At 39.8% G+C, this 23,074-nt stretch overlaps 2 protein-coding genes across 6 annotated transcripts in view; one reads left to right on the top strand and one right to left on the bottom strand.

The window, feature by feature from the left end:
• The window catches only part of Kansl1l (KAT8 regulatory NSL complex subunit 1 like), a 103,799-nt gene extending 92,306 nt beyond the window's left edge, over positions 1-11,493 (bottom strand). For 2 of the 5 annotated variants that reach the window (XM_042679183.1, XM_042679187.1), the window contains exons 1-2: positions 11,381-11,493; positions 3,676-4,792 (exon numbers count right to left, since the gene is read on the bottom strand). In XM_042679183.1, coding sequence (XP_042535117.1) covers positions 3,676-4,763 — 1,088 coding nt within the window. In that variant the 5' untranslated portion in view covers positions 4,764-4,792; positions 11,381-11,493. Of the gene's footprint in view, positions 1-3,675; positions 4,793-6,119; positions 6,194-9,599; positions 9,619-11,380 lie in introns of those variants that run through there. The other 3 variants (XM_042679184.1, XM_042679186.1, XM_042679185.1) reach the window with 3 other exon arrangements.
• LOC122107559 (WAS/WASL-interacting protein family member 1-like) lies at positions 8,743-11,446 on the top strand. Its single transcript, XM_042679342.1, has 2 exons — positions 8,743-8,837; positions 10,111-11,446. The coding sequence occupies exons 1-2, from the start codon at positions 8,743-8,745 to the stop codon at positions 11,444-11,446; spliced, it is 1,431 nt and encodes a 476-aa protein (XP_042535276.1).
• Positions 11,494-23,074: the final 11,581 nt, after the last annotated feature.

The raw sequence follows: 23,074 nt of genomic DNA, 5'->3' as shown, positions 1-23,074 counted from the left end.
CATTTTATCAATTTTTAAAATAAAACGTTAAATATATAATAAAACCATTACTTTAAAATGTTCATATTTAAGTATATTTTATTAATTTATTGAACATACTTTCATGAATGGCCTACATATGAAAGCTATTTGTTGTAGATAGTTTGGCATTAGAATCAAAGGAAGGAAGGAAAAGTAACATGAGTTAAAGATAAAGCACACATACACTAAAATCCACAGATAATCAAGTTCTTTATATAAAATGGCATAGTTGATCAAACTTGACTCATACCTGGAATCTTAGCTATTCAGGAGGCTGAGATTTGATGTTCCATTTCAAAGCCAGGCCAGGTAGACAAGTCTGAGAGTTGTTTTTTTTTTTTTTTTTGTGGGGTAGGGGGGGGTGTCTGGTTGTGGGGCCTGAACTCTGGGCCTGGGCGCTGTCCCTCAGCTCTTCAGCTCAAGGCTAGCACTCTACCACTTGAGCCACAGCGCCACTTCCAGCTTTTTTCTTTTTTGCTTATGTGGTGCTGAGGAATTGAACCCAGGGCCTCATGCATACAACGTAAGCGCTCTACCACTGAGCCACCTTCCCAGCCCCAAGTCTGAGAGATTCTTATATCCAGTTAACTCACAAAAAGCCAGAGTTGGAGGTGTGGCTCAATTGGTGGAATGACAGCCTTAAGTGAAAAAGCTAAGCAACTGTACAATGCCCTCAGTTAGTTCAAAACCAATACTTTTGAATTAATTAACTAAATGGAATGCTGTTTGCATATAATTCATTTATATTCTCCCAGATACTTTAAATCATTTATCACCTCTTTTTACCTAGAGTGTAAATGCTATATAAATAGCTATTTTACTATGTTGTTTAGGTTATAATGTCAATCTGTACATGTTCAAAATAGATGCAATTTGTGTGTGTGTTGAAGGGGCAGGGCTTGAACTAAGGGCATGGACTCTGACTCTGAGCATTTTTTTGTTAAGGCTAGTATTCTACAACTTGAGACATAGTTCCACTTCTGGAGATATGAGTCACATAGACTTCACGGCCTACACAGACTTGGAACTGCAATGTTTACATTTCATCCTTCCTGAGTCACTAGGATTACAGGTCTGAACTACTTACTGGCACCCAGCTACATGATTTTTTTTGGTTGTTAGATCTAGTTTATAGATACAGACGGCTAACTGTATATTCAGGAATTTCAGGCTGCCAAGCCCCAATTTTTCATAATCCATTCAACTACAGACACTATATACACAAATACAGAAAATTCATTCATTCACTCAACAAATAACAAACAATAACTACATAAAGGACAACACTAAACAGTGTGTATATAAGACTAGCGCTTGCCTTCAAATTGCCTAAAATTAATTTGAGCCAACTTTAGTATTTGCCACTCTAGACCTTATGAACTTAAGTTGAGAAGTCTTCATCTTCAGTCAAGATAATGAAAATTGAATTATGTTAGTATGCCCTTAAAGATCATTCATTTAGGTATTTTTTATGTTTTATATTCATCTTCATTTAAAAAATAAGTTTTTACAAATGTAGAAAATAAAAATAAATTTTATTTATTTTTACAGGAGTGGTTCACTCCTGTAATGCTAGCTACTCAGGAGGCTGAGATTTGAGGATTGCGGTTCCAAGCCAAGCCCAAGCAGCAAAGTCGATGAAACTTATTTTCTCAAGTAGCAGAGCACTAGCCTTGAGCAAAAACACTTGGGGTCAGAGCCCAGGCCCTGAGTTCAAGCCTCAGCAACAGCACAAAAGTAAAAGAACCAATTAAATAATTCTAACTTAAGAAAACAGAAACCATTTTATATTCACTACAAAATATACAAATGAGGGGCAGGGGACAAAATATACAATTAGGTAATAGATTACCAGCCAATGAGCAAAAGCATCAGATACTGAGTTGGAGTCCAGGTCTCAGGCCAAAGTTTTGTTGGTTTTTTTTAGTTTAAACACACACACACACACACACACACACACACACAAACTATAAAATTGTGTTCTTTGTTCTCAAAATTCACTCAAACTTCAAAATTAACAGAATGCTGAAGAATAAATATTTGTTATGTGTGTGTGTGTGTGTGTGCACACACACATGAGTGCGCGGGCATGCACATGCATGCACACCCTCATGCCAGGGCAGGACCTGAACTCAGGGCTTTGTTCTCTTATTCAGCTCTCTTATTAGTGGCTGCCATTCTATCACTTGAGCCATCCCCAGTCCAGTATTCTGCAGGTTAGCTGAAGACAGTCTCACAAATTTTTCTGTCTGGGCTGGATATAGATACTTAAGTCTCAAGTAAATGTCCAAAAAAACAAATACCATGAATATTTTGCTCACAAAACAGTGTGTCTGGCATATGAAAACATTCAATAGGTATCTTAAAACTGATATTACAAAAACTGACTTGAGTTAGTAAATGACAAAGCTGAAAGCTATAATTACAATAAATACATAGTTTGTTAATGAGAAGTATCAGGTGAATTCACACGTAATATCAACTCAGTGATTTTCCCAAACCAATGAGGTTTTCTTAAATGCATTGGATTTTTAGTTTCTTTTATTTATATTGACTAAAACATGTAAGCAAAGACTTAGGTCTTTATTACATCAGTAGTAAGGAAATGCTTATATACAGCTAGTAGAATTAACAGGCCTGTGCGAGTTTTCCCTAGACAAAACACCTGAATACCTTAAAGTAAGATGTGCGGTCAGCCCTCCATAACTACGGGTTCTACACCTACAGATTCAATCAGCCACAAATAAAGGTTTAAGGTAGGAGCCAGTGTTTCAGACCTATAATCCTAGCTCAGGAGGCTAAAATCTGAGGATCACAGTTTGAAGGCTACCTGAGCAAAAAAGTCTGTGGGACTCTGATGTCCAATTAAGTACACACAAAAAAAAGTAGTGGAGTTGTGACTCGGTGGTAGAGTGCTAGTTTTGAGCAAAAAAGCTCAGGAAAACTCCCAGGTTCGAACTAAGTTCAGCCCAGAACCCAAACCAAAAAGAAAAAGGAAAAAAAATACACATTCAGAAAAAAAAATGCATATGTATGGATGCTTTTCTTGTAGTTATTGCTTACACAGTCCAGTACTGACAACTATTGCACAGTGTCTGCTATGTATTACGTTTTATGAGCATGCTAGATGATTTCAAAGTATACTGAAGGATTATGTAGGTATAAATAGTGCACTTTTTTTTTTTTGGTGGGTCGTGGGGCCTGAACTCTAGGCTGGGCACTGTCCCTCAGCTCTTCAGCTCAAGGCTAGCACTCTACCACTTGAACTATAGTGCCACTTCTGGATTTTTCTGTTTATGTGGTGCTGAGGAATCGAAACCAGGCCTCATGCATGTAAGGCAAGCACTCTACCACTGAGCCTCCTCCCCAGCTCAAATACAGCACTTTTATATATGGGACTTGAGCATCTGTGCATTGTCATAAGCAGAAGGTCCTGAAACCATCTTTGACAGATCTGACTCACACAACAGGTTAGCAAATGAAATATTTTACAAGAGCAAAATTTTATATAACTTATAAACCTTTTTAACTTTATAAAACTTATTATAGTGTAAAGATTTTAGAAAGCCTAAATCCCTTTAAAATATCTTGAAACCAATATAATTGCTACTATATACGGAACAGAAAAAGGGCTAATAATAATTTTGCACTTACACTGCCATATTTTTTCTAATGGTATATTCATCCAAATCGTCATCAGAGCTGCTATCAGTGGCATCAGAATCCAGACCCTCTTCAACATGAGACAATAGCCCTGTAGCAGATAGTGCAAATCTTTGGATTTCTGCAGCTGTACACCGAGCAAGGCCATTTTTTGTATCATCCCACAACTTATTCTCTGTACTCAATACGTTGACTTCTGGCTTAATTTCAGTGTGTTCAGGTAAACATTTATCCAAAAGTGTGGTAGGTTCATGAAAGATCTTCATCTGGGGTAGCTTATGTTTCATAGAAAATTTCATTTGCTGACCATAGTGTTTAACAACATGCTTTGCCAGGAGCATTTGCAAATGTTTCTGAGTTCTTCTAGCCTGGCTAAGTAAAATTTTCTGTTTGCTTACACAATGAAGTAAACGAGCATTCACTTCCTCCTCTTTTTCAGCAGCTGAAGAACTAATAGGCACATTTAAGTGGCCAGGTCCCATTTTCTTTTGAGTACAGTGCAATAAACCTTTTTTAATCTCAGTATCAGCAACTTTATCCAAAAGTGCATTCTTTGGGTACCATTTACAGTTTTGGAGTTGTATTTTATCTACATTAGTGTCTTTGGTTAGATTTGAATCCAAAACAATTTGTACATCTTTTGTGCATTGGCTTGAAGTATCTGATAGAGGTTCCTTTTTTACGAACTCTTCAGAATGAGAATGACAGATTTTGCTGAGCTGAATGTTGCTGCCATTACACAGTATGTTTTTCAGTTTATTGCAGTTGGACTCCCCTGATTTCTTTTGTTTACAATTCTCATTGTATTTATTTAATGAAGTATTAGAGCTCATTAAAAGAACTGTCTGGTAATGTTTTGAAGCCTGGGGGGAGCCAAAATGTTTTAAGTTCACGAAGTTTGCATTAAGAGTAGGCTCAGGAGTCGGAAATCCCAGCATCTGAGAGAAAGTGTCTCCCTTCAGCTTTTCATCTACAGTTCTTGGACTTTCCATACACAGCATCTTGTCAGACTCCATGGTACTGGGCAAAGATGAAAAGCAGATACCTTTTGCTGTTGCCTCCCTCAGAGCTGGGGTCATGGCGATTCCTGCAGATAATTACTGGAAACCTAAAATATAAAAATAAATGATCAAAATCCCATGCCCTTTGGCTAAGGGCAACACTTCTTGTTTCTGATTACAACTGGAATGGAACCAAACACCTCCTTTTGTATCCCAAATTCCAATACTATTTCAATGAGGACTAAGCTATTATTATTCACTCTTTGAGGCTAATATTCAAAACGCCAATTAAAGTTGCACCCTAATTGCCTAAAGTTATAGCTCAGTAGTGTAGTGTTTACCTAGCTAGCATGAGGCTCTGGGCTCAACTCCCAATGTTGAAGAAACAGCTGCACACTCCCACAATAAGTGACTGACAAATAATTGTGGATATAATTACACCCGTTTTTGTTTAATAAAAGTCAAAAAGAAAAAAGTTCCAATTTGGAGTCCCATAATTATACATGAAAATACGACTCATAACTTCCATTTCTGAATTTAAGCTTCACAACCTGAATACTAGTAATAAAAAGAACTGTAATATACTAAATAATCTCTTCCTAAGTAGATCTAACTGAACTCAAAAACATATGTTAACAGGTGTTTAAAAAAAAGTTAATTTATATATAGTGTATAATCTACAATATGTATACATTTTTCCTGAAAATAGGCAATTTTTTCTTCTCACAATAGTCACCAAGTTATTATTGTTAATGAATAGTCACCAAGTTATTATTGTACCATGCATTATTGATGTCTGAAAAAGTAGTGGAGATTGTGTCAGATAATCATTAAACATTACTCCTATACTGAAATAAACTGCATTAAATTTTATCAGAAGTGTGAAACCATATATATGATTTGCCAAAAAATATAAGCAAATACCACTGAAAATCATGAACCTTAAATATTTAGTGAAACATTCTACATGATTAAAAACTGTCTTATAGATATCTAATATTCTATAATTATGACATTTCTTAATTATGTTTTAACCCATGATAGCTAATAGACATTTAAATAGCTACATTTAAATATGTATGCCATATTGTATGTTACCAGATGCTAGCTTTAACTCTATTCCTTTCATTTCTATTTCTATAAAAACTAGCACAAATAACCAAGAAACAAAAAAGACACAAAAATATCTGGTTAAAAAAAAAAAAAAAAAAAAAAGCATTGCCAACAGGGTTCAAAGCAAGTAGTCTAAGATTCCTATAGCAAATGTAAAAGATAAATATTAGCATCCAAGATACATAAAGACCTCCTTCAAAGCGTAAAGAATAGAACAATGAGGTACTTTAAAGACAATGACATCTAAAAAAAGGGTCATTATATATGTAGTGAATCACAGAAGTAATGAGGTTAAAAAAAGCAACAGTCAAGTTTTCCCACCACCAAACTGACAAAAATGCTTCAAGTCTGAAAACTTCTGACACTATAATTTGGCCTAAAGTGGAAAATGGTTATAAGTTAATATATGTTACATATTCCAAATAACTTTTGATAATTTCTAAGGAAAGACTAAAAATGTACTAATCTTGTCTTTATACAGTTTGAGTTGAAACTGATAATCTAAGAAGAATCACTTCCTCATGTAAATGAATGTATTAAAGATCCAGATGTATTAAATAGCCCTGATTTGTCATCCCTTAAAATGCTGCTCAATGATTTTTATTATGATGTATATTCTAGAATGCATACATATATTTTACATAGTCCACAGAAAGTATTGTACCCATTTTTACCCTTAAAATTAAATTTATTCTCTTAACTGTAAATGGATAAACCCATTTATCTTAAACACAGAGCAGTAAAACTAGAATATAAGCACCAAAAAGAAAGCAGTTACCATTAAAGTAAAAAAAACAAAAATAAAAAACCCTATCAACAGTACTTTGAGAAAGGGTAGAACCCTAAAGTATGTTTAAATCTTAAATTATTTCCACATTTTTAAACTTAAATGTTTCAAATGGCTAACAAATGTTACTAAGAAACAGAAAGACAAAGACAAGTCCTTTTAGCAAAAGGTAAGATCTGTTTTTAAAAATTACTAACATATAAGGCAAATAAACTTTTCTAAAAAAATCCAATAATACAACATGAGAAGGAATTTACACTAGTACAATTTATTCTTTTAAAAAAATAGAATTTAAGGAAGCTAGATGATAAACTAGTGTTTTCAAAGGTTCTTTATGCCTTTTGAAAGGATATTCACAATTTACAGCAGAAACCACTGCAGTAATTGGCATGACCAGGGTACAGTCAGCTCAGTACTTTGTAGTCAATGATGTTTATAAGCAAGACTATCTTCCACTTTTAAAACTATGCCTAAAAAGGAATTCTCTTTGAAGACTAAAGGAATTTAATTGAAGATAAAGCCACTTGTGTGGCCACATAACACATCAAACAGATCATACTTCAAGCAGAATTATTACTATTTAGTTATAGTGCATGAGTCATAGGAATCTAAACAGCTACTTTTTCTGCGTAGGTCAATTTGATGCAGAAATTTATATGTAAATGTAAAAATTTACATCTGCTCAGTCTACTTATTTGGGCTCAAATTTAACATGTGGCTAAACATTGATTAATGACCTACTACCAAATACAAATGTTCACTTCCAAAAAGTAAAATACTGAAAAATTCCGAGTCTTACAAAGGAAGCCATAACTTACAAACAAAAAGTTATTAACTATTTTAAAATATTAACAAGCCGGGCGCTGGTGGCTCACGCCTGTAATCCTAGCTACTCAGGAGGCTGAGATCTGAGGATCGCGGTTCAAAGCCAGCCCGGGCAGGAAAGACGGTGAGACTCCTATCTCCAATAAACCACCAGAAAACCGGAAGTGGCGCTGTAGCTCAAGTGGTACAGCGCTCGCCTTGAGCTGAAGAGTTGAGGGACAGTGCCCAGGCCCAGAGTTCAAGCCCCACAACCGACAAAAAAAATAAAAATAAAAATATTAACAGAGCTACAATATTACAAACCAGTGTTTATATCCTTTTCTAAGAACTAAAAAGTAACTTCTAGTATTAAGTTTCCCACTATGAATTATCCTCAATTTTCATTCTACACTATCAATTACAATACCATTTTCATTAACATTTTCTGGGTGTTTATGGTTAGGGAATAAGGAGTCTGGCTCAGTGAAATAGCTATTTAGAATAAAATTTAAAAGTAGAACTCTTTTACAAATGATTTGCTTCCTTTGTTCTTCTAAATCTAACATAATGAAAATAATGTAGGATTGCACTTATGACATCGGGCCATGTTTATGTACAATATTCCATTACATACCAAAATGCAGTAATGACTAAGGACAGTCAGGAAATTGGTTGCTATTTCCCCAATAGCGGTCATTTGTGTGGCAATCAGTCTCATTGTTTGCCATTTATAATTTGACAAACCCAATTAGTATCAAACTTAAGTGCAATCTTAAATCTGAAGGAAGTTGCTTTCTGTCTCCTTCAACTAACATCTAATAATGTGCAAACTTAAAAAGTCATTAATGAGATAACTGAATGAATGCACCAAAGATATAATAAAACAGGAATTATATATTACTGATAGATTTTATGTAGCAGACTAGAAAACAAATGATTTTATAGAAAATAACAGGTGGGCTGCCAAAAACAGTCTGAAATAAACCAATGAAATGTAGACACTAAGGTTTTGTGGGGTTTTTTTTTTTTGCTTTTTTCAAACCTAAGGGCTACCAGTAAAACTAGGATGATCATTGGGAAATATAATCACATTAGAAGATAAAGGAATAATTGAAGTGAAATAGTTTAAGTTAAAATAAATGGATTAAGGAGAACTGGAGGAAGTACTTGGATAATACAGGGGTTGGACAATGTGAGATTACAGAATTTTTCTAAGATCAATGAAGTCCCATGTGAACAGAAGAAATATTCAAATTAATCATTACATTGTACATTAAAAGGTACTTCCAAATTAAAAAAAAAACGAACAGCAAAAGAGTACAACTAGCTACTTGGGAAAAAGAGATCAGGAAGATGGAAGTTCAAGACAAGTTGACACACACATCTCAACAGATAAGCCAGGTGTGGAAGCAAGTCACCTGTCTTCCCAATTACAAGGGGAAACACAGGTAAGAAAATCACAGTCTGAGGCAGGCCCTGTGCAAAACCAAGAAACCCTACCCCCAAAATAGCTAAAGTGCCTGTGAAACCAATGTGAGTTCCTGTGTTCAAAACAAAGCACTGCCACTACTCCCTCCCAAAAAAAAGGCTAAAACAATTTCTTGATCTTTCATGGATAAGAGTTAAATATTAATAGCCAATTGGCAAGTATTTACTGTTTACCCACTATGTGATTTGCAACATACCAAATATGAAACTGCCTTATAGTAAAGTAGGAAATAGGATATACCCTATCAACCTAGAGAAAAACTCTTAATGCAAATTAAAGCATAATGTTTCATCTTAAAGCTAATACTGGATGATGAACCCAAGTGTCAGATGTTCATACCACTATGAGTATAAGCCAATATAATATTCTGGGAAGCAACTTGGGGGTACTACAAGGACTTAAAAGGCAACAAGAAAAAGAGATTCTGACCCAGAAATTATTCTCCAAAGGGAAGAGAGAAACTTGAAAGATTTTTTTGTAAAAGGCTACTTAATGAAATTCTGAAATTTAAACTTGCGAACATTAGAAACATCCTTACCAGTAGTAAAAAAAAAAAAAAACAACTAAATACAATAGTTAAGTGATGAAATGTTAAGAAGCCATTAACGTTTTTCAAAGAATATTGAATGGTATGGGAATGTTTGAGTTGCAACTAAATGAAAATAGTGCATGATTCCAGTTTTAGGAAAACATATACAGTATTTAAGAAAATATTAATTACCCTAATTTTCTTATTTGTACTTTTCTCTACTGGCCAAATAATGTTAAGATTTAATGAAATGATTGTTCCTTGAAAAGGCACATATCGCTATGAGAAATTAAAACGTAAAAGTCAGTGTCTCAAAACTGGCCTCGGCTAAGACTTTCACATTTAAAAAACACTCTGGGAAGGCTGGTGAAGCAAAGTAAGGATAACTTTATGTGAAGAACAGGTGGCGGACCCTGACATTCATTTTAACGAAGTGGAAACTGAAGGAAAAGCAACCTTCCCAGTTTACAACCCATTCTGCAGAAAATCAGAGCTCTCCTACTGCGTGACACTCCTGGGTTTCCATTCCGCCAACAGGCAGGCTCTTTAAAAAACCGCCTTGGTAGCACGGCACCGGGTGACTTCTGCTCCTGCAGTGCTGGCAAGCACTACGGCTAACTTTTTCTGACACGGGGCACTGCATCTCCCTAACCATTTTCTCCGGGCAAGGGTCGTATGTCATGACACAGTGCACGTGAGGAAGGGGATCTGGGACCGGTGGACGTCGGACTGGCCTGGGGATAGCGGGCAAACACTCACTGCTGACCCTCCGGCCACCACGCCGCGCCCCAGTTAGTATCTGGCGGAGCGCGAATTTCTCCCCCATCCAGAAAACGGCCGGTTTTCTCGGGCGGAATTCAACAATAACTTTCGGAGAGGTCCGGGGGCTCGCGATCGGGCCGCACCCGGCCGGGGTTTTCTCTCCGTTGGGGGGCGGCGTGGGGGGGGGGGGAGAAGGGAGCGTTCCTAAGAACCCAAACCCAACTCCGCACAAAGCTCAGCCGACAGGTCAAGGAAGGACCGGGGAAGCCAGTCTCTCCGATCTCGCCAGGACCAGCCTTCCCCGATTTGGGGAATTAAAAACAAAAACAGGAAAACACACCAGGTTTCGGCGGCTGGAGAGTGGGGGGGGGGGGGGGTTAAAAAACAACAGCAACAACAACACCACGAACAACACCACGAACACCAGCCCCTGCGGGAGCCCCCGACTGGAGGAGGGCAGCGCGGGCAGGAGCCCCCCGCGGCTGCGCGCCCCGGGTCGGCGGCGGCTCCGTCCCCCGCCCCGTTCCCTGCGGTTTCTGGAACCACCCGAGCATCGCCTGGCACTTCTTCCTCCCAGCCACCACACACGTTCTCAGTTTTTCCAGGAAGATCGGTCGCGGTCCCGGCGCGGGCAGCGACACCGACTCATCGCACACGTCAAACCAACGTCTGCCCGAGACCGAGTACGAGATCAAGACCGAGGGTCCCGGCTCACGCCGCGCCGCCCCGCCCCGGCGCCGCCCCGCACACAGCCCACCACCACGCCAAGCCTGGGGCGAGGCGGCGGCCGCTCGGGCGAGGGGCGGGCCCCGGAGACCACGTGTGCCGCCTTCTGCGCACGCGCCGGCCAAAACAAAAGGGAGGCCTGCCAGGCCCCTCCCCCTCCCCACGTGACCCGGCCCTGGGCCCACCCCCGGCCGCCCCGCCCTCCAGCCCTTCCCTCCGCTCCCCTCCCCGCCGCTCCTGCCAAGGCTGTTAGATTTAGCCGTTTAAATTTGGCTGTGGTCCGACCCCTGCCCTGGAGCGCGATCCGTGTGCCGGGGCCCGGAGTCCAACAGCCCAGAGGATTCGGGGAACGAGGGGACTGCCGGTGGGTCGCCGGGCCCGCGAGTCCCCCCAGCGGTCCCGTCCGCTCTCCCCGCCCCGCGCTGCCTCGGTCCCCGGCCGAGACCCACCCCCCTCAGCCCGCCGCTGAGACGCCGGCCACTCGCCTGCTGGGGCGCCCTGGCTCCCCTCCGCCGCCGCACCTTCGGTCCGGCCGTGGTGGGGGCTGCTGAGGTGATCTCTAGCTGCCCGCCCGCCTCCCCCCACCCGGGGCGCCGCTGCCGCCTCTCCAGAGCGCGCCCCGCTCCCGCCCGGGCCGCCGCCGCTGCCGCCGCGGTTTAACAGTCCGCCCGCTGCCCGCAGCTCAGGGCGCTCGGGGGACGGAACCCTGCCGCGGCGGGGGTGGGGGGGCGGAGAGGGGGCGGAGCCCTGCGCTGGCCAATGGCGGCGGGGGCGGGGCCGCGCCATGCAAATGCAGCGGGCGGCGGGGGAAACCCCGGCGGGGGGCGGGGCGTGCGGGGGGGGGCGGAGCTGGCCTGCGGCGGCTCCGGGCGTTCTGGAAGCGGCCGGATCGCGGCGCGCCCGGACCCCCCGCTCACGGCGGGCTCCCCTCCCGCTGGGTTCCACCGGCCTCCGGCATCCCCTCTCCTCCTGCCCGGTGCCAGCCTGGAAAATAACCCCCGACGACACACATAGGGCCGGGAGACTTTCCTATTTCTGTAGCACGGTGACAGGAAAAAATAAAGCGGGAGGGAGGGCCGGAGTGCGGGCCCGGCGCCGCGGGGCGCTGCGGGGCGCCCGCTCACGCCCGGCCGGCCCGCGCGTCCCCCGGCACGTTGCATTTTGGTCCGGACGGGGGTCGGGGTCGGTGTGTGATTTTACCCGAATAAGCCGTGTGCAGCCTGCGAACGTCGGTGGCGTCGCCCACGGCGCCCGAGGCCCATCCGCGGCGGGTGTCCCGGGCCGGTAGTTGGCCGGGGACCCAGGAAAGCCTCCGTAAGTCCTGCACCTGGCCCAGCCTCCCCTCGCCCACCGGGCTGCGCCCCCGCCCCACCCCGACGCCTCCCGGCCTCGAACTCCAAGGTGGTTTGTCTTGTCGTTGTTCTGATTGGTTTTCTGTTCGACGTCTCTGAAGCTGAACTAAACGCAGCCCCTCGGATGCGGGATTACAGGCTTCGCGCAACAGCTCGGTCTGACGGGAAGCGTTGGTGGGGAGGGGAGACGCCAGGGGTTTAGGTCCAGATTTTCTGGATCCAAATCCTTCTTTCTACTTTTTGCTTTGGTTACGATCCCGGGGGAAGAGGGGAGGCCCGAGGGGCCTTAGGCATAAACCGGTATCATCCCTGACACGTAGAATAGAATCGGAAAGGGAGCTGCTTGTTCCCGATCGTTCTAGCAGATTCTGACATTACCGAAAATGATTGCGACTGAGCTGCATTCAGCAGGGAGAATATTTCCTTAAAATTCCCCGAAATTATAACTGCACCTCAGTAAGCTCTAGGACATTCGTTTATCCTTGTGTTATTAAACGTTGTGAAAATAAGTAAGTCAACAAATGTCTGCCGTGTGCTAACCAAGTTTAAAGAGTTCCCTCATCCCTAAGGACCGAAGGGGGGTGGGGAATGAGTGAGTACACGTAAGTGTGTGTGTATGTGTATTGTGTGAATGTGTATGTGTGTGTATGTGTGTGTGTGTGTCTTTAATCGCATCCAAATAAACATGAGTTAAAATAGTTCAAAGGATTTTTGGATTTCAGCTGAACATTTTAAAAGCTTCAGGCAGAAAAGAAGAAAGCATGAATAATTAAGATAAGTGTCATTCAGTAGCTTAAGTGGAGATCGTTTGTATCACATTATTGAGGTTGAAAAGAACATGGTCAACCAAGTGGGTTAACGTGAATGACGAGAACTGAGGGGTGTAGGCACTGATAGAGCACTTGGCCTAGCCCAAGGGGGTGGTCCCTCCGGGTTCCATCTCCAGCAACCTTGTGAGTCACCCGGGGTTGATTTTGACCTCATGGAATTGTAAAGCCATGAAATCATTTGATGGTATGTTTTCTCCTGTGAAATAAGTATTTATTATATTTATCATTACAATAAATATTTGCCAAGCTAAGTGTTTCTTGAACGCATGTTTTATGATCAGTAATAGAGGTTCAGAAGTAAACAAAGCCCCTGTCCTTAGTAGAGTTTATACTGAGTGACACAGCTATTAGCTTTGCCAATATACAAACACATGGTGTATTTTTGCATTTATTATCTATTTTTCCATAAAACACCCTAGAAAATAGATTGTTTCCAAAACTCCAGGGCAATTCTGTCTTCGATCTTAAGAAAAAAAACGAAGCCAGCATTTCAACCTACCAAATTTTGTAGACTTTAAATGTTCCATCGATCAAACCATCATATATATAAATATTTCCCAGTCTTTTTTCCACTCATTGGTCATTTAAAGGTAACAAGAATGGATGAATGATTAATAAACTAATATGGCCTCATTGTACAATATGTAGGAAGGCAAAAGGAAGAAAATGAGTCATATGCAGGGCTGCTATGTTTTGTGTATATGAGATTTTGCTACATATTGGGTTGTTTTCTAACCCCTAGTAATTACAAATTAAGTACATTGCTGTGCTTTAACACTGAATTCTGTTCTGAAGTGTGATTACAGTATGCTTGGTGTAGTGTATACCATGCCAGGTTTCCAGGCACTATAGAATATCAAAACACCAAAGTACAAAAATTGACACACTAAATCGCATGTCAAATTTCTTCATAACTCATCAGCAAGCACCTTCAACGTGCATTTAAAAAAATTAGCGAACATTTAAGAAAGGAGTACTAGAATAAAGATAGAAGGGGTAAGGTTTGTTGGGATACATTTTATATATGTATAGAAATGCGAGGATGAAACCCCTTTTGTACCCCTGTTGATTTTTTAAAAAAGCAGAAAAAAAAAACAAGAATACATTACTGTTGACATTCATTAAAAGAATTCTGATTTCCAAGGAAAAATGTAACAAGCAGTAAACATAAGATACTTGAAGATCCAACATGAACAAGGAGAACTGAAGGGCACCATTCTTGCTGACATGAGTATTAACCTGTCTGCAAGAATGTAAAGTGTCCAGGTAAGCAGTATTACAAAGACTACATGAGATAAACTTCTCAACACTCGTTTATACTCAGTCACTTCTTTCTTTCAGAAAACATTGGTGCAGCACTTAAGATGCAGCTAACACTGTGATAAATGCTAGAGATAGAGGAGAAAAATCAATCCTCACTTTCAAGCAATGCTCAGCCAACAAGGGATTACAAACACAGCCTTTTTCTATCTTCTTTCCCTGCTGTTTTTTTTTTTCCTCCATAGCACTTATCACCACCTAACATAGCACAGACTTTGATTTTCATTTCTTTATCTCCCTAGTCCAGAATATAAATAAACTCCATGAGCCCTTCTGCTATCTTGCTCACTGCTATATCCTCAGATCCTAGGTCAAGATTGAATATATATTGGATGGATGAATCCCTTAATTCTCACACTCTGCCATGTTATATTAATTTTCCAGATGAACAGAAAAAGAACCTCAGTGAATATGCCAAGACATTTACAGTAATAAATGGCCAGTTCTTTCCCTACTACCTCTCATAGGACAGAAAGCTGGTTTGGGGGTTTGTACTATTTGTTCCTTTATATTTCTATGCCCACTGTCATATTCTAGTATATTTGTTTTTCTGATGGGGTTTGGAAATTTAGACTAGGAAAAACAGTAGGACTAAAGATGGAAATTCCTACTCAGGATAGATGTAGCTTCAGTCCATGTTCATAGACAATTAGAAAAAATGATAGGGATAAGTAACAAGTGTTATAGGATTATTAGACCCAGAGGCTGGGCAATACAGAGGACAGAACTGGTCCATGGCTATAGTGGGATTAAAAAATTACTGCTTGTGCATCTAATATCCATAGCATATTTACTCATAATAAACTCTAACTGAAAAACAAAAGGTTCATCATCCATGAAAGGGTAAATAATATGTAAACTATGCATATATTCCACTATGGAATACTTCTTAGAGATAAAATTACTAATATATAAAACAAGATGGACCAGTCTTAAGCAGTATGCTAATGAAAGAAACCAGACCACAAGAGAGAATAAATATTGTATGATCCCGTTTATATCTGGCTCTTGGAAGACTTATCTGTAATGACAGAGTGTAGTTCAATAGTTGTACAGGTCTGGGGAGGATTAAGGGATCATGAAGATATCTTGTACCGTGATCATCATGAAAGTGAAATGGATGCATAAATCAGTATAACCACTGAAATATATATTTTGAGTGAATGTTATAGATATATAAAAATATCTATACAAATTTTGAGTATGCATTACCTATGTGGGCCCTAATTTAATAAAGTTGAGTTTTAAAATAAGTATTGTTTGATGCATGTGAACTCAAACTTCAAGTCCTTCTTAATTCAAATACATATGGAAAAATTTAAACCTGGTTTGTATTAAAGATTGTGTGTTGTGTATTATGTATCAGAAAGCCTAGAGATTAAGGTACAGGTTCTGATAGAGTGCTTGCCTAGTGTATATTTGATCACTGTCAGCACATACACACACAAGTGGGTTAAAACACAAGACTTGTTTCTTAGAAGACATTTTATAGATTCTTAGATTCCTTTTTTTTTTTCCAGTTTTATATTTCTTTTTTTTCTTTCTTTTTTTTTTGTCAGTCGTGGGGCTTGGACTCTGGGCCTGGGTACTGTCCCTGCACTCTTCAGCTCAAGGTCAGCGCTCTACCTCTTGAGCCACAGTGCCACTTCCGGTTTTCTAGTGGTTTATTGGAGATCAGAGTCTCACGGACTTTTCTGCCGGGGCTGGCTTTGAACCATGATCCTCAGATCTCAGCCTCCTGAGTAGCTAGGATTACAGGCGTGAGCCACCGGCGCCCAGCTCAGTTTTATATTTCTGGCATCAGAATAATCTCACAGTTCATGCAAAAAGCAAAGCATTGTTTGAGTTGGCTGGCAGTGTTTATTTCCTTAATAAACCATAAATAAACAGTACATCTGAAGAGTCAGTGAAATATAGTAAAATGTCTGGAAATAAATATCCCTAAATACAAGCGCCACCAACTCACCAAGATCTCAGGGTCCTGTCTATAATTCTGTTCTTATCATTCTCAGTCCCTGAGTTCTATTCTCAAAGAAATCTCATGGTCCTTGATGGCTTCTAGGTTCAGACAGCTTTCTAGAGCACTTGTCTTCCATATGTTCCATCAGCATCCCCTACTTTGAGCTTCCTTCACTTCCATATCATCTGTACAATTGTTGTTGTTGTTTTTTGTTTGTCGGTCATGGGGCTTGAACTCTTGGCCTGGGCGCTGTCGCTCAGCTATTCAGCTCAAGGCGAGCACCCTACCGCTTGAGCCACAGCACCACTTCCAATCATCTGTACAATTGTTATCACAGGCTCACATACAAACCACACTGTATCCACAATTCTTTGTCAAGGACTGCTGACACAACCCAGTTACAAGCAGAATTACAAGAGAACTAGGAAATAAACGTGTGCCTGGGTAAATATTGGACTCTCATGTAAAGCCATGCCATAAAATTTTACATGGACTTTAACAAGTGAGAGTATGTGACCATCTTTAGGCTTTATGCCAACAGGACATATAGTGAGTAGTTGTTATAAGAAGTGTTTCTTCTTAGTTGCCTATTTCGTTTCTTTTCCATAATCTTCCTTTTCTACCATTTTCCAGAATTTCTTGTTAGCCTTCCATCTAGCTCATGTGCTTAAGTGAATGTGCTGCTACCTCCATGTCCCAAAGAGAATCCTAGTTGATACAAATAAGCTCATACAAATGATTTCCTTGAATGTGAGCATTGGTTCAGAGGTAGGGACAGGGCCAAAACCATCTTCTTAGGAATAAGTTTCAGTTCTTACGGCCCATACACTGGAAGCACATTATCAATCTGCACTTAAAGAAGAAGGTGCATCTGCTGACCATGAGAGGTTTGAATTTCAGAGTCAGTCATACACTACAAGTGACAAACCAGAGGGATAGGGAACAATTATAGAGTGAATCCTTGGAGAGTTAAAACACTCAGACAAACAGTTCTGAGTCTTCCCTGACTCTAACCTTTCAGTTTTCTGAGTTTCCCTTCATTCTTTAACCCAAATTGAATTTGTTCATTGTTTCTTGCAAACAACAAAACAACAAATTCTATGATTAAATTTCCACCTATAAAATTGAGCATAACTTACCTTGGAGTATGCCAAGGTTAATTTCTGGTGGATTTAACTTTAACTTAATAACATATAATTTTTAATAATCAAAATAGTTCCCAGGGGGATTTCATGAAACAGAATGAAAAATCAAAACTTGATAGTTTGAAGCTGAAAAAACTTTACTAAGTCAACTAATCAACTAGACCTCTTTGGAAAAATGGCTTATGTAACCCCAACACAGGACATTTTGTTGTACCCGTTATAAAAGATACCCAATAGTGTCATATTACTCAGGATTATCTGATGTCTATTATTTTACATAATCAGTGGGAGGGAAAGAAATGAGTATGGGTGACTACATAGTGCCCACAAATTAATAATTGTCAAAGCTGGATAACAAAGTTGGTGGTTCAGTAAATGCTTCTTTGTGCTTTCCAATGGGATTTTATTTTTCACAATAAAATGAGAACATTAAACACAAACTTAAAGGGGCTATTATTAGTCTAAGACGAAACAACTGATAGGAGCTGGACACTGGGGGCTCATACGTGTAATCCTAGTTACTAAGAAGGTTGAGACTTAGAGGATTATGATTTGAAGAGAACTGAAGCAGAAAAGTCTGAGAGACTCCACTTCTGATTATCAGCAAAAAGCTGGACCTGTGACTCAAAAGGTAAGAGTGGCAACCATGAGCAAGAAAGCTGAGCCAGCACAGAACCTGAGTTCAAGCCCTAATATCGGGACACACACACACACACACATGCATGCTCACATGCACACACACACATGTACACAAATTGAAATGACTTCAATTAAATTTCATTAAAATGTCCAAAATTCATTGATTCCTAATAATAGTAAAAAAAAAATCACTACCATTAGAAGTTACTACAACACCTCATTACTCAAAAAATTGATTAAAGGAAAAAAATCAATAATTATTCCTGGATTTCATTTATAAATATTAAAATATGTCATCCATGTCTAGCTCCTAGACTTCCTTTCAAGAACAAACTTGGCATTTTAAGAAATACAGTTCACTGTTGGGCATACTAACACATGCCTATAATCCCAGCACTCAGGAAGCTAAGGCAGGAGAACTAATATAGGATACACAGTAACACTGTTAAAAAAAAAAAACTGAAAAAAAGAAAAGAAGGAGATGGGGAAAAGGGGGGAGGGAGAGAGGTGAGAAGGGAAAGGTGGGGAGGAGTGAGGAGGAGAGAAAATACAGTTAACTGACATCCTCTAGCTGTTAGTACCTACTGGAGCAATGTCAACTTCTAGAAAGTTCTGGGACAATGACTAAACAGGAGACAGTTATTTGGCTGCTATTTCTGACCAGTGCTAAGTCCTTCAAATGGCCATAATACCTTATAACTACCCAATGGGCTTGACAAGACTTTGCCCATGGTCCAAAGTTCATAGAGGTTTAACCTGTTTAATATGACTTATTCCCCTTGCTATTGTGTTACAGCTAGGTAAACTTGTAAGCTTGTGTTTCTATGTCTCAGCTTCTGATTCCTCTATCATTCAGTGGACTATACAAAAAATTTGTCTACAATGAGTAAGAAAAAATATTAAATATTAGGAAAGCATGCTTTTAAAAAATTTCTAATGACATTATGGACCTTTGTAAATATTCTATATGGGCATAAGACTACTACAATCAGAATCCACTGATCTGTTTCACTCATTGTAAGGGAGAAAACAAGGTATATGACTCCTGATGCGATGCAGTAGAATATATGCTCCTGATTAAGTTATCTGGGCAAAAGTACTGAGCCTCAATCTAATTAAGAACTTAGATCTATAAGTTTACAGGAAACATTGAGAACAGAGGAGTAAATAGAAACCACCGTGATAGATTAATGATTAATATGGTTGATAAACCACAAAATAAATGACCAGGTTCTTCTTTTTTCCAAAAAGTTAATCATATGGTGGAAGAGGGAAAAAATAATCTTCAACTCATTACACCCTGAAAAAACCAGACAAAGACAATACTAAAAGTTCCAAGCTGGGCACTGGTGGCTCATGCCTGTAATTCTAGCTACTCAGGGGGCTGAGATCTGAGGATTTCAGTTCAAAGCCAGTCCAGGCAAGAAAGTCTGTGAGACTCTTATTAGCAATCAACCACCAGAAAACCAGAAATAGTGCTTAGGCTCAAGGTGGTAAAGTACTAACCTTGAGCAAAAGAGCTCAGGGACAGCACCCAGACCCTGGGTTCAAGCCCTTCAAGCCACTGGGAAAAAAAGGAAAAGAAACAAAAAGAAAGCTCCAGGTCAAGAAAACAAAATTCTGGAAGAAATAAAGAAAATCCCCATGTCTTTTATAAAGACAGACAAAAATTTCAAACTACTATCAAATAAAAGAAAAAAAATACATAAGAAGAATAAAATATAGTAGACAAGTGGGGTGAATTCAAGAATGCAAGGTTGGTTTAATCAAAATTTGATCAATGTAACCACACAAAGCTGGCTTGTACCTAAAATCCTAACTAGTCTGGAGGCTTGAGACCAAGGATAAAAGTTTGAAGCCAGCCTAGGAAGAAAAGTGAGAGACTCTGTCACCAAAATAATCATCAAAAAGCCACACTAGAGGCATGGCTCGGGTAGAAGAGCACCAGCCAGGAAAGCAACCAAGCAACTGTAAGATCCCAATTCATATTCAAGTACAAGCAAAAAAAATTTTTTAAACCATCAATATATTCCAGGGGTACAGTTTGGTGCTTGGTGTTTCAAACTCATGTTGAAACGTAATCCCCAGTGCAATAGGATTAAGAGGGGAGTCAGCCTTTAGGAAGTAACTAGGCCCTGAGGATTCTGCCCTCATGATGGAATTAGTGACTCTATCACTGGGCAGCAGGTGCCCTTTTCATTCTGCCATTTTGCCTGTGAGAACACAGTGCTAATCCCTGCCAGAGAACAGAGTTTAGGGCACTATCTTGAAGCAAAGACTAAGTCTTTACCGGACATTGAACCTTGAGAAATAACTTTCTATTATTTACCCAGATGATACTATTTTGTCAAGCCAATAGGAACACAGAATAACCAAAAACTTAATGGACGTTCTTGTTTATGAAAGTTTATAAAAGACCAGAAATAAAGATAGGTATCTCTACATTTCTGTTGCATATTGTAGGAGAATAATCAGTACAGTGAAACCAAAATTAAGGCAGTAAAGAAAAAAAAAAGAAATTTAAATGTAGTTGGGTGTGGTAGCACATTCCCATAATCCCAACTACTCAGGAGGCAGATATTGGGATGACTGTGGTTTGGGTAAAATGTCAGCAAGAACACTTCTCGAGATATAAGCTAGGTGTGGTAGCACATATCTGAAATTCCTGCTATACAGAGGCAACAGTAGCATCACAGTCTGAAGCCTCCCAGGCCAAAAAGTACAACAATCTATCTGAAAAATCAAGCTAAAAAAAGGGCTGATGGTGTTGCTCAAATGATGAGATGTTGACTAGTGAATACAAAGCCTGAATTTAAATCCTAGTATTACTCCCACCCAATAGAAGTAAAATACATGTTTTAGTTCCTTTATGAAACAATGTGAATTTTCAGAGCATTGGTGGCTCATGCCAGCAATCCTAGCTACTCAGAAGGCTGAGGTATGAAGATCGTGATTCAAAGCCAGCCCTGGTAGTAAAGTCCAAAAGCCTGAAGTGGAACCAGTGGCTCAAGTGATAGCCTTGAGCAAAGAAGCTTCTGGCGCCAGCCCAGAACCTGAGTTCAAGCCCCAAGTCTGGCACAAAACAAAAACAAATATATTTTTCAAAATGACAGTCATATAGGTTAGGAAAAGAAGAAATAAGGACTAGGGGCATAGCTCAAGTGTTTGAACATTTCCCTAGCAAACATGATGTCCTATATTCAATACCAGCACCTCAAAAGATTAAAAGTTATAAAACTGTTACACATGAGTGACATTATTGTAGAAGAAGTCCAAGGAATCTACAAAGTAGCTGCAGAATAAATGAGTTTAACAAACCATAAGATACATGAGTAAGAAACAACTCAATTATGTTGGCAATAAAGTATTATACACCAGAATTAAATAGCAATATAATTTATAGTGACTCCGACTTAAATAAAAAAACATGATCAAATACGTACAACTCTGTGTTGAAAAAATGCTGAAGACATAAAGAAGGCATCAATACATTCTTTTCTATAGATTTACCACATTCCAAACAAAACTTAGCAGTGTATTTTTGTATATATGGCAAGTTGCCTCAAAAATTTGTATGGAATGCAAAAGGCATTAGGAGAGTCAAAACAATTTTGAAAAAGGGGAATGAAGCTGGAGGAATTCCATCGTCTGGTTTTAAGACTGTCTAGAAGCTGCCATATTCAGGGAAATGATAAAGGGATCCAGACAGATCCATGCAAGAGAGCAGAGTCCAGAAATAGAGCCACAGAAATGTGCTCACTTAATTTCTGACAGAAATGCAAAGGCAATTTGAGGAATAAAGCTAGTCTTCCAACAAGTGTTGGAAGTTAGTCAGACACCTGTAAAGTGAAAATGAAAACGAACTTCAACATCAAGCCTCCCACTTAGTTAAAACTCTACTCAACTAAATGAATAATGTAAAATATAAAATTCTGTACAGAAAACCTAGGAGAAAAATGGTATGTCCTGGTACTTTGGGTACAGTTCTTAGGATAGATACCACATGCATGATCTAGGAAAGGAAAAAAAAATTGGCAAGCCAATTCATGAAAATAAAAAAACTATGTGAAGCTAATTGGTAAGAGAATGAAAGAGCTAATGATGGAGGAATAAAATATTTACAAATCAAGTATCTGACAAAGACATATCTATATGGGAACAGCTTAATGCCAGTGCCCAGCAACCTTCATGCTTTCACACAAGCTGCGTAGACAATGCCTGAAGAGCAGCCAGATTGGCACCACGGTGCCTTGCGATCCTCTAGGAACAGGGAGTGGGAGGCTTGTCCGGGGCTGCTACAGGCCATTTCTCCCTGGTTTCTCACTGCACTGAGGAGACTGTTATAAGAGAGCTTGTCACTGTTCTTAGGCTGTTCCATGCTCTCTGCCTAATTAACATTAAGGTATAGTTACAACTATCAGTCCTTTGCAGCATCCAGAATAAGCTGGTTAACAGGGTTTCTGTTTAGTCCTAATGCAGTCACCTGTCTCTTTTTACTTCAGTGTCACCCAGTGCTCAGGGTACTGAAAGTTGGTACATGTAGCTACTCTTTTTACTCTGTATGTTAGCAAGAAACTGAGTCTAAAAATGTACCCTTGCATTTTGGTACATAAATCTGTCAGCTTGGCGCTTGACAATATCCAGAATATACAGAGAAGCTCTCATAGTTCAACATTAAGAAAACAAGTAAACCAACTAAAAAATGGGCAAAAAAACCCAAACTTGGACAGTTCACCAAAGAAAACAGGTAAAAGACAAATATACAAAAGACTGGTTGGTCTGCATCAGTAGACATTAGTGAAATGGAAACTATAGAAATGGAAAATGAGACCATGAGAGGACCTTTCAGAATGGATACAATGAAAAATACAAATGCTGAAGGATATTTAGAGCAACAGGAATTCTTACATTGATGATGGAAAGGCACAATGGT

The sequence above is a fragment of the Dipodomys spectabilis genome, unplaced genomic scaffold (assembly GCF_019054845.1).
Source record: "Dipodomys spectabilis isolate Male_0828 unplaced genomic scaffold, ASM1905484v1 ptg000051l, whole genome shotgun sequence".
Taxonomy (NCBI): Eukaryota; Metazoa; Chordata; class Mammalia; order Rodentia; family Heteromyidae; genus Dipodomys; species Dipodomys spectabilis.
Note: the sequence above shows the minus strand (reverse complement) of the source record. Positions and strands in the feature narration are given on the sequence as shown.

Bases quoted from the DNA above. Each gene is read 5' to 3' on its own strand.
- LOC122107559 (XM_042679342.1), top strand. From the start codon at position 8,743: ATGGAAGTTCAAGACAAGTTGACACACACATCTCAACAGATAAGCCAG. The intron at 8,838-10,110 runs GTAAGAAAATCA...CACGTGAGGAAG, and splicing joins AATTACAAGGGGAAACACAG to GGGATCTGGGACCGGTGGAC.